This window comes from Eschrichtius robustus, chromosome 1 (assembly GCF_028021215.1).
Source record: "Eschrichtius robustus isolate mEscRob2 chromosome 1, mEscRob2.pri, whole genome shotgun sequence".
Lineage (NCBI taxonomy): Eukaryota > Metazoa > Chordata > Mammalia > Artiodactyla > Eschrichtiidae > Eschrichtius > Eschrichtius robustus.
In genome coordinates this window covers 190,246,724-190,259,195 of record NC_090824.1, presented here as the reverse complement: position 1 = coordinate 190,259,195, position 12,472 = coordinate 190,246,724, and the positions used below count along the sequence as shown (strand labels likewise).

Here is a 12,472-nt window from a genome sequence, read left to right as displayed (position 1 = left end):
TGTCATTCATTGTGCTAAGGATTCACTTGTGAGTGGGATTCACTTGTGAATGACCTCACTTCAAGGAGAAGGTAAATTAGGTAAAAATGAAGAAGATAATTACATAAGCAAACTGTATCATATAATAGAGGACCCAATAGATGCTAAGGGCTAGACTCATAGGGAGGGAGATCATTCTCAAGTCTCAAGAGGCCACCCATTCTTTTGGGAATTCCAGAAGTCTTACTGTCCATTATAGGCTGTCAATGATTTCTCATTTCCTTTAGCAAGCACCAGCTGAAAAACAGTTATCATATAAGGAGTGGAAACCGGAAAGTACTTAAAGAACAGGACACAAGAGCAAAGTGTGCTGTGATGTGGAAAGAATAAAGTGAGTATCAGAAAGACCATTAGAGATTAGTCTAATCATTTCTTTTTGTAGTAAATAGAGGGCTATGATTTCCTAGGCTAAACTGAGATTTAAACTGGACCTCCTGAAGTCCAGTCCAATAAACTTTGTACTATATGACATATATAAGAAAGGATCTTGAGAGTTAAAGACATTTACATTTGTTCCAAAAAGATAATCTGGAGCATTCCCAGTTATTAAAATAAGTACAAAAAAATAGTAAAAGAAATAGAGATGCTTGTGTAATGGAGAGTATAATGATCACATTTCAAGAAGGGGTGAAGGGGTGGCATTTAAAGACAAATATAACACATATTATGGCATCTAAGATAAACTGTTTTATGAGTCATATCAAGATGCATTTATTGAGAAATACTTATGGTCAAATTAGCATGAAAATATGAATGGCTTACTGTGACTATTAAAACAGCTTTAAAGCTGATCAGCGTAAAAGGTTTCCTCTATAGAACTACAGTGTTATCCTGCAGGAGAAATTTATATTTTATCTCCTATGCTCTTTGGCACCACTACGCTGAGAAAACTTGGAAAGAGGAGGCAAGGGAAAGCCCTGGAATCATTTCCAGCTATCCCCAGCCTTTCTGGATAGGTAATTTATTTTATTGCCTCTTTCTTCCTAGTATTTATCATATACTTCTTAAAAGTAGGTGATTTTGAATCTAAAGTATAAGGGAATTTACAGTGTTCTCCAATTTATAAGGTTGATAATCACTGGAGCCTACTGGTTAAGGAGGGAAACCAAGAATACTATTTTTTGGAAATTCATCCAAAGAATATCAGTGGGATTACCCTGGGGCGTGGAACTCAGGAATGGAGGACAATAGCTTTTGTCAGCTAAGCATATTTCTGAATTCTACTATACAGGATTCTTTGGTAGCTCTGGACTTGGATTATTATTTCAGCTGTATTGTCTTTGTATTTCTTCCTGTTCTTAGCTAGTAAATACTGTTTCACATTCATTCTAAATTTATTTTTTATTCAGAATTAACCTTTCCATAACCAATGGCACAGTCTATTAAAGCATGTTGTTCAAATTCAATTGTATTAAAGACTTTCCTAGAGTATCCTAAAGATATTGTCTTAAAAAGGAAAAATATATATCATCTTCCTATCTAAATTTCTGAAATTTAACCATTTAAGTGGCTGACTGAGCTGGCAATTACATGCTAAGCCAAACACTTTGATCCTCCCATGGGAATGAAAACTAATAAAACATAATATACCTGTGAAGCTTGAGAGTGACAGTTCCATAAACAGTAGCAAAACCGAGAAGACGGACCCATCTTAGGAGAATACAGCGAAATGTGCTTGGCTCAAAGTACAAAATAACAACCTGTGGGATGAGAAGAGAAAGAAAGAGACCTTCAGGATCAGCTGATGACCCACAGATTAAAATCAGTATTTCACAGTCTGATGTTTAATACTATGAATTTTGACATGAGAACGTATTTATTTGAATAAAACTCTAAAATATTATTTTGATCATTCTTTGTCCAAAACAAAGAATTATAGAGTCTCCTTATTGTTTTCATATCAGATCTAAAGTCTTTAATTCTAGCTTTCAGGAGTTTCTAGCAATTGCCTCTAAATTTTTGGTATGTCCAAGCTTCACTCTCCTTTACTTCCCCAGATGGGCCAGCCAGGCGAGCTTCCACTGCCTTTCTCAGCTGGAGCCGCGCCTATTCCTGCGCCACACTTCCGGCAATACCTCTCCCCCGTCTGAAATATCCTAAGAGGAGTATCCTGTACTGCACCCCATCCCCCCATCATCTATCACTCTGTGTTTATTACCTCACTTAGTACTTGGCTCCATTACTTCACTAGCTCCTCGCTTCTCACTCCAGAGTTTTCATTCAACAAATATTAATTAAGCATTTATCATGAGCCAGGCAATATACTAGATGCTATGGGTACAAAGGCCAATAAGAAAGGGAAGAAAGCCATATAAAGAAGAAATTGGAGGCTTCCCTGGTGGCGCAGTGGTTAAGAATCCGCCTGCCAATGCAGGGGACACGGGTTCAAGCCCTGGTCCGGGAAGATCCCACATGCCGTGGAGCAACTAAGCCCGTGCACCACAGCGACCGAGTCTGCACTCTAGAGCCCGCGAGCCACAACTACTGAGCTCGTGTGCCACAACTACTGAAGTCCGTGCACCTAGAACCCGTGCTCCACAAGAGAAGCCACCGCAATGGGAAGCCCACGTACCGCAATGAAGAGCAGCCCCCGCTCACCACAACTAGAGAAAGCCCGCATGCAGCAGTGAAGACCCAACGCAGCCAAAAATAAAATAAAATAAATAAATTTTAAAAATATAAATAAATAAATAAATAAAGAAGAAATTGCATCAAAGCAGTATAGGTGTTGTGATAAACATCTGTGCAGGTTCCATGGGACACAAAGGAACAAGTGGCCCACTCTGGGGGATGGTCAAAAGTCCTGTGAAAGCACAGTATGCACGACCTTTCGTCTGCTACCGCGTGGTTTTGAGCAAGCCCTCATTGAATAGGAAATGGTTTGGACCTGCTAAAGGATTAATGCCGTTGAAAGACGTGGCCTTGCACTCTCCTGCTGGAGCAGCTGGCCTGAACTGACTCTGCTGAGCATAAGGTCATTGTAACAGAAAAGTATGCCCACTCCTAAAATCTCAAGTGTCATTTTGGTTTTTCATCCCAAAGATGTGAATACTGGAAAACAGAAAGCATAGCTGGGGGAGATGGGGTGGGTGCTGACATTTTCTTGCTGATATCTGACAAATGGAGCCCCACTCTCCAGCCGTACCAAGCAAGCATGACATTACCTATAACTCTCTGCTGGCATCTCTCTAATATTTCTACTATATAAAAGTATTAAATTAAGCATTGACAAGACCATTATGATTAAATTCTCAAGGACTGGGGAAAAGACTGGCCAAAAGTGTCAGGAAGAAATGAGAAGAAGGTAAAAAATAGACGTGGACAGGAGATAATGTTCCTTTGTGTGTATATAGTACTTGTCCTTAATTTTCTAATTCACTAAGTCTATGCTGAAGATAGAGATAAAGATTTGATTTCAGAATTTAATCTACCAGGAAACTGCATCCAAAACTTGATATAAAACCTTTCTTTTATTTTCTATTTTCACAAAACAAGTTAAAATTCTGTAACTTTGTATTCTAAGTTTTAGCTCATAAGTTTTAGACATAGTTCCTATGCACAAGGGTCCAGTCGTTATTATGAGTTCTGCAAAGTAAGCTGTACTGTTTACTAAGGAATCGGAGCTCAAGGAAGAAGGGAAAACTTATGGGAAAGAAAAATAGAGAAAACTTGATATAAGATTAAGGGATTAGGGAAGCATAAGTGTTCCTTCTCATGGCAGAGAGAAATGATAGATTAGAAACTAGAGAGATAGGACCCTAAAGTCTAGAATATATAAAATCTCAAATATTTCCACTAGAAATGGCTTTAGAGATTATTCCAGCACAGTGGATTCCTGGGGGCTGCAAAAGCCTGAGACTCATTGCAAACTCTTCTATTTCACAACAAGCAACAACTAAGAGAATGAATAAGCAAAGGTGAACAACTACACTACAGACGTCTGCATGATTTTTTTATTTTGAAAGAAAGAATTGCTCTTGAACTGTTTGGGAACTATTGATATAGCTTCAAACTTTTATTTCACAGATAAAGAATCTGAAAACTTGTTACTGTAAGTGAAAGATTGAGTCGGTCAGAAATAAATGAAAGAATAACAATTTTTTTCAACTTCCCTGGATGAGGTATAAGTTTAAAAAGTAATAGAAAATGAAACTCCAGTGAACTTAATAAAACATATTAGAAATAGTTCAGCAAATAGTGAAGTAGAACTCTCAATTTTGCAGTGTGGTGGTGGAGAATACAGGCTCTGAATCCAGTCTCCCTGGTCCAATCCTGGCTCTATTCTTTATTAGTTGTATGACTTTGACAGACATTGCCTTGCTATGCCTCAGTTTTCCCATTTGTAAAAATGAACACAACAATAATACTTGCAGATGGGACTGTTCTGAAGTTTCAGTGCGATACACATAGTGTCTGCTACAGTGAGTATTCAGTAAGTATTGGCTAATATTATTATGAGAGTTGATTTATGAATGCTTTGTTCTAAAAGTTACCCCTGCAATGCAGTATAATTGCACCTCATGAATTCAATGAATTCTTTACTAATGCTTCTAGCCACTCCTTTTGAATTCCTATAATCACTTTTGGACTGTATATTTTTTCTACCTTATATTATAGTTATCTGTAGGGGTCTCTCCCTGAATCAAATGTAAAATCCGGTGTGCTTTACATTTATATGTAAAATATTTGCTCAGTGATCCATTTTAGTTAATTTAATAAATACAGTATTATCTTCAAAATAAACTATTTGAAAAGTCCCATTAGGGTTCACTGGTCTTTGTGACTCTAACTTACACGTTCACTATTTATTTACTTTGTGTGAGGCAGTAAGGGATTTAGAAGCCATAAAAGTAAATCCGATGCAGATTAGGTCCTCAAGTTATCATTTAGAAGAGTGGATGTTACAAGTAAATGATAAAAATACTGGTATGATCATACCACATATTTATCCAGCATTATTGCTAGACACTAAATTATACATTTTTGCATTACTTGCACATTTAATCCTCACAATACCTTATGAAGTAGGGACTTTTATTTTATAGAAGAGAAATGAGGCACAGAGATTTAAGTGATATGCTCAGGGCCACACAGCTAGGAAGTGTCAGATCTGGGATCTGAATCCAGGTGGTTTGGTTCCAGAGTTCATGCTCATAAGAGCTGCACTGGCTTGCCTCTCCAAATAGTTCTACCATGTGGGGAGATGACAAATGCCATAATACCATGAATTGCACCATATTGAGGATTCAGAGAAAAGGGAAATTTCTCTCAGTGGAAACAAGCAAAGTTATCCCGGGAGGCTGGACGTCTGAGAGCGCATGAAGGAGGAGTGGGTTTAAGTATGGAAGCAAAGACGAAAGAGGACGGGGGCCTGAGACAGAGCCATGGTTGTGGGGATGCTTCAGAGTGTGGAGTGTACAGACAGACACAGCGGGAAGACATCCAGGGGAGTGTAGAATATCAAGCTTCAAAACAGAGACGCGGCCAGTTCACTGTAAACTGTGAATAACAGGGTGAGGAATTCAGATTTTATTCCAAGAGCAGACATGCCATTAAACTTTGAGTTGAGATCAGAAGTGTGTTCCAGAAAGTTACTCTGGTAGGAGCATGCAAGAAGACTGGTCGCCCATGGAAGGAGAAGACAGTGAAGGTGAGAAGACCAGTTGGAAAAAAGAAAAACAATCCCAATCCATCATCTTTCCCACCAGCCTTTTCCCTCTTCTTATATCTTATTCCACCATTCCTCTTTCCTCCAGCTCCCGAACGGCAGCTAGGGTGATGTTTCTGACACCTCACTCTCCTGCCTAGAACCTTTCACTGGCTCCCACGAAAAAGTCAAAATTACTCGAGCTGGCTGTCAGCAGCCTGCCTTTACTAAATCATTGCTTTTCCTCCACCCAAGCCCTCCAATCCTTGCATATGCTGTCCCTTCTCACTGGACGTTCCTTACACAGCCCCACAGTCTCACCTGTACCTGGCTTACTCCTGTTCACCCGCAGGCCTCAGCCTGAATATCCCTTCCTCTAGGAGGACGAAGCCTTGCCTGTGGTTTAGGACACTGTCCCTGCTTTATGGCAGCACTGGACCCATGGCACCATGTCGGATTGTAGGCGCTGTGACAGCCATGTTTATCGTGTTCACTTCTGTAACACTGGCACTAGCAGAGTCCTGGCACACAGGAAATGTTCAGACATATTTGTTGAATGAAAGAAAAAATAAAGCTATAGGAAAAAGGTAAAGAAAGATGTAACAAATACAGTGAGAATGGGAATTCAGTCACGCATGGGAATAGAGGAAAAGATGATGCTGAATGAAGAAAATTGAGCAACTGATTATTTGTTGAGGCAAAAGAGAATAAAGCATCAAAGATAATGTAAAGATTTTAAGCCTGGATGACTGGGAGGATGATTGTGTTTGAAAAGAAACAGATAAAAGAAAAAGATGCATAAGTTGAAAAAATTATGTTACCTCTGCTTAAAACTCTCCCCACTCCCACCTTGTCCTTCACGTCTCAGGTCAGGGCTGGCATCCACGATGCGCCCCAGCACCCCCAGACCAAGTCAGGTTTCCATCTCGCTTGCACGGTATTGTATTGAATTCTGAGCTTTCCTTCATCACACTCGTCAAATCTATTTTGATATAATTATTTCTGTAATTCTCTTGTTGAATGTGTCTTACTAGCATGTAAGACACGAGGGCAGGGATTGTAACTGCCTTATTCATGATTGCATGCCTATTCTCTAGTACTGTACGTTGTAATAGGAGGTAACCCAATGTGGGGGGAATGAGATTAAAAAAGGAAGGTAGGGAGAGAGGAGAGAGGAAGTGAAGAAGGAGAAAAGATAGTAAGTTCATTTTTGGATATATGGAGTGTAAGTTTCCTGTAAGACATCCCATTCAGATCTAGCTTTGTATTAGTTAATATAATCTGTAATGAGAAAAAAACAAAAACAAGGCTAAGTTGTTTCAATGTTTTTCACATCCCTATATTTAACCTTTTCTTGTTATATATAATGTATATAAATGTATAACAAATTATTGTAAAATAAATACCTCCTCCCAAATCCCAAGTTAATAACAAATTTCATCACAGACCTTGGTAGGAGAAGAAATGAAGAAAAACTAAGCCACTGAGCTGAAGATTTATGAATGATGCTGCTAATACTAAGAGCTGTCATTTTTCTGTACAAATGACAACAATAGCTGCCCATGCCCACCCGCTGATCACTGTGCTAGACACGTTACTTATATTTAAGGTCCAAGATATACTTTATTATCCCCATTTTAAAGACAGAGACTTAATTTTAATGGGGTTCACTGATTTGCCTATGGTTACCAAAATAGGAAACCCATAAAAAAAATTCCTTTACTGGAAGAGCTGCCTAAGGTGTATTTTCAAAGTACATGTTTCAAGGGAAAACTTTTCCCGTTTTCTTTCCAATACTAGAGGCTAATGATAGATATAAAGATATTTTATTTAATGTGTGAGAAGCAGGATATAAGCGAACCATCTACGGACCAAAGAACATGCACAACTGCTGGGCGAATAAGCACAGTGTATAAACTGTTAGGGTTAGGAGGGTGGGGTGAGAGAAAAAGAGACATTCGGGGCTAGCAAGAGAAAATGGGTCACAGCAAAACCACTGGTTTTCTTTTACTTTTAATATTGTCTCTTAGGAACTCACTATACTCTGCCTAGAGGTTTGTTTCCCCCAATCTCGTTGAGAGGAAGCCTTCAGTGTGAAGGTCTAAGGTGGATGTACCCCTATGGGCATTTTAACAACTTGGCTCTTCAACACTGGAAGTTTCTTCAGTTGCTTACAAAATTCAACCAGCTGATCTTAGTGGTGGGATGCTCTAGGCATTGTGATTTTTAAAAGTATTGCTGTTTTGGAAATAGCCTTCCGAGCATTCCCCTCATTCCAAACAAATCTGCACAGATTATCCACCCATTTCATCAAATGTGATTTTTTAAGCTCGTTTTGAAGTCAGCTTGATTGCTTATACCTTTTGGATACTGAACACAATGAATGAGGAAGAAAAGAGAATCATAGAGAAAAGACTATTAGTCTTTTCAAATCTGTACAAAATAGAAGAATGTTTTAAAATAATTTTCCTTTGCAAATATAGACACAACACCAGAGGTAGAAAATTGACCTCTGCTATGTTTGCTCAGAAGGTACAAGGCCTGGTGCTTCTGGAAGAATAATGTTTAGAAGGTGGAACCGTCGGCAGTCAGCACAGTCTGGTGCTTTACCCAAAGCTCTGACACTGAAAGATGTGAAGCACCTGTTTTAGGCCTGATATTTTAAGGATCTGAGCAAGTTTCCTAATAGTGTTGGACACAGCAGTTCTACTTCCCTAATTGACTCGTCAAGTGTTACTTGCTTCAGTTCAGTGAAACTGGCTGTGAATTAAACCACTTTTATAGGTGAAGAAGGTGTTACATGCGTTGGGGTTTCTGTTGGTGTGTGTGAACAGTTTTATTTATAAAAAAAGATTCCTGGGTAATGGAAGCACGGGGACAGATGCCGGTGGTGAGACTTTTGTTGATGAAGTTGCCCTTTGATAAGGATTTGAGGGACCCCTGGGGCTTTAAGGACTTTCTCTACTGCATCTACAATTTCCTTCTATTCCATACAAGGAAAAGTCTTGCTAGTCAAATATTTTCCAGGCCCACTCATCCCTCTTAAGTTTACTGTGCTCCCAACACTCCTTATTGAACAAGGGAGAATGACGCTTATATCTCATCTTGATGGAGGACAGTCCACAAAAGTAATACTTGGAAATATCTAGTGTTAAAACCTAGTACTTAATCTACCCAGGTTTGCTATCTTTTGAACTAGGAGGCTGGAAATGAATCATTTAGGCAGGACTAAGTATATTAAAGCACTTTTATACGTGACTTGCTTTAAAAATAAGTAGATTCAAAGTCCTTGAATGTATTCTAAATTATTTTTTCTATATTTGGCAAGACATATGGTTCCATCCACAGGAAATTTATTTAGGGTGAAAATGCATGTCCTGTAAATGTTTAACTAAATATCTAAAGTTGGATTCAAACTACAAAAAATAGAAAAATACTTAATACAAATTACTACACACATGAAGGGGTCTGTGGGTGTGATTAAGACTTTACACAACCATGGTCTAAAACTTATTACTTTGCACTTGGCTCCTATTATTCCAAAGCAACAAAAAAGGGATAAATTAATAGACTAAAAATATAAAATACATAACTTAAAAATTTTATTAATACATACAAAGAACATTTTGGGGTTATTGTGACAGCAGATGAGATATGCCACAGCCCCTCTAAAATTCCCAATGTAATACTCCTAAAAAAAAAAAAAAAAGAAAGAAATTAAAGGGTGACAGATCTAAAAACTAAAGGCAAAGATGACAAGATCCCACAGTCTCAGGAGTGAGTCTACTCACTGCTTGGTATAGACAGCATAGAGCTAAGAAGCACTTTTTAAATAAAACACCACATGCCTCATTCCCTGAACCAGAGTAAGATCTGAAGGCCCAAAGATAACAGAGAAAGATTTTCATTCACACTCCTTGTCAGGCTCTAGCTCTGAGACCCACAGGCTTTTACTAAACAAAACAAACACATTTGAAAACTTTGGGTTGCGCCCTAACCATGCAGGAACTCTTTCTTCATCAGCCAGTCCTGGGGCCTTCCAGTTCATCACCACCCCTCCCCCATCAGCTCCTCTCTTCTCCATCCATTCACAGGTTAGAATTCCCAGGATGCAGCACTCAGAAATGTGATGCTCAGCTCCCCACGGAAAAGCGGAAAGACGCGGCAAGGTGGAGAGAAGGGCACAAAGAAGATGCAGCTAGAAAGTACAGGGAGCTTCCCTAGTCTGTCTTCCCATTGCTCCACAAGAAAAGGCACTTGGTGGAAATACCCTATCCTAACAAACAATACATGTAGAAACAAATGACTCTGTTTGTTTTAAACTTTTATAACCTCAGTTTATGTGTTCAAAAGAAATCATGTTTTGGTCAAGAATAAATTATGGTACATGACTTATGATAGAAGATTATACCATCCTTAATAATCATGCTCTGAAAAATATTAATGAATACAGGAACTCTCTCAGGATTTATGTTAAGTGAAAAAACAAGGAGTGCATAAAATACGCTCAAAGTATGATATTGATTATGCTTAAAATGTATTTGTATACATGAATATATATATGTTCACATATATGTACACACATAAGTAAAAGTATACCTATTACCTGCTTATTATTCTTAATTTAACATCCTTAATTTATTCCAGAAAACAGGGCATAAAGAGGATACACATAAAAGCCAACAGGAAAATGTATTGTTCTGTTTGTTCCTATTAAGAAGTCCAGCTAAAAATTATACTTTCTATAATCATCAAAAAAGCAAAAGAAACAAAAAATCTGAAGCTATGGTTTTGCTTCCTATTTTCTCTTGCAATGCTCTCATGAGCAAACTGCATGTTCCTCTGAGAGAAAAACACATTAGTGAGCACAGTGCTGAGATTATGACCAGAGCATCATAGCTAACTTTTTTTTGGTTTTGTTTTGTTACTATGAAAAATTAATATTTCTAAAATGGGCATAAATTCTTGTTAGGCTTCAGTTCAAAACCTTACTGTAAATATGTATTAAGCAAGGATGATTTTGAATAAATATAAATGTATATACATGTGTGTATATGTCAATATATATATATTTATATATATATATATATATCTCACAAAGTTAATGGTCTTGACAGTGATTCTCTGCTTTCAGTATTAGGTATGCATGTACTTCCTAGTATTTAAATTATTTCTATAATTAGAAAAAAAGGTTAGTTTAAATAAGAAACCATCCTAATATCTGCTACAGGGGCTCAGTAAATAGTAAGACAGCATGGGATAACTGAATCTTTTTGTTTAATCCATGCAGATAGCAGGAGCATAAAATTAAACCTTCTGGGTCCTCTCCTAAAATGTGACTATAAGAAAGATGCAGTTTATCTATGAGCTAATAAATTGGCAGAGAGGTAAAAAATATATCTCTTGAGAAATGGACAAGTTCAGAAACAAATGAGCTCTGAATATGATCAGTGATTTAATGATTCTGGGGTTTTTTTCTTTTTTTGTATAATGGACAAAAATAGTACAAGACTCGGTAAATAGAATAGTAATGCAAGGCCATTAGAAACTGGGAGAGTTTACTTAATTCAGAATAAAAATATTTGTAACATGTATCTTAGAAATTTTTGCTGTGACTGCTGTCAGAATGATACACCTGCTTCAAAATATATATGCCATATGTATATGGCAGGAGAAGAGATTTGATAAGATAAAAAAATCTAAAAATTTCATTTGTCAAACAGTGCAAATATATGAGTTGCCTACAAGTCAGGTGGAGGGAGATGGCAGCCTGGTGCAAAGGATCAAAAGAGAGATTTGGAGTTAGCTGTCTTAAGGGCAAGTCTGGGCTCTACCACTAATTAGACACATGACCTGGGACAAGTATCAATACCTTAAGTTCAGCGGGCCTCAGTTTCCTCAGCAGTTTAATGAAAATAATGCAAACTCCTATAGTATTTATGGAAGCACTTAATAAACCACAGATAAATGGAGAAATGTCAGTTTTATTCTTAACACAGGCAAATTACTTTTTATATTTTTCACATTTGAATCAACAATCTGTTTAGTCCTCTTATACATTTATCTTCAAATGAAAAGAAGCTTCTGAATATTGTCACGTCAGAATGGAATATATAGGGAAAGGAAAGAAACAGAGAAGGCAAACTGAGTGTCCTTAGTGCAGTGACAGAGCTATTAGTATGATGGTAAAAGCAGGGGAAGCCAGGTGTATTAATCACCTATTCCTACATCACTAATTACTACAAACTTAGTGGCTTAAAAAACACATCTATTATCTCATGGTATCTGTGGGTCAGCAATCTAGGCTTTGCCAGTCTCAGAGTCTCTCCTGAGATTGCAACAAAAGTACTGCTCAGGGCTGGGGTCTCATCTGAAGGCTCAGCTGGGAAAGGATACACTTCCAAGCTCATGTGGTTGTTGACAGGATTTGGTTCCTTGAAGGATGAGGAAACCGAGGCCCTGAGTCTTTGCGGGTTGTTGGTTGAAGGCCACTCTCAGTTCCTTGCCATGGGGACCTCTCAACACAGCAACTTTCTTCATCAAAGCCCGAAAGAGAGTCTGCTAGCAAGACGGAAGTCATAATCTTCTGTAACCTCACTGCGGAAGTGACATGCTCTCAATGTTGATGTGTTTTATTAATTAGAAACAGGGTGGTCAAAGGGAGGGGATTGAACAGGCTGTGAATACCAGGAGGCAGGGATCGCTGGGGCCACCTTAGAAGCTATCTACCACCAAAGGAGACCCTACTTTGAAATCATCAAAAATGCTATTATCTACCTGTGTTCA

The 12,472-nt window shown here is 38.1% G+C and overlaps 1 protein-coding gene across 1 annotated transcript in view; it reads right to left on the bottom strand.

Moving 5' to 3' along the window:
• GPR158 (G protein-coupled receptor 158) overlaps positions 1-12,472 on the bottom strand; it is a 318,887-nt gene that overhangs the window by 35,814 nt on the left and 270,601 nt on the right. Inside the window, exon 6 of the mRNA XM_068538769.1 lies at positions 1,630-1,739. Within this exon, the coding sequence (XP_068394870.1) occupies positions 1,630-1,739 (110 nt within the window). The remainder of the gene's footprint in view (positions 1-1,629; positions 1,740-12,472) is intronic.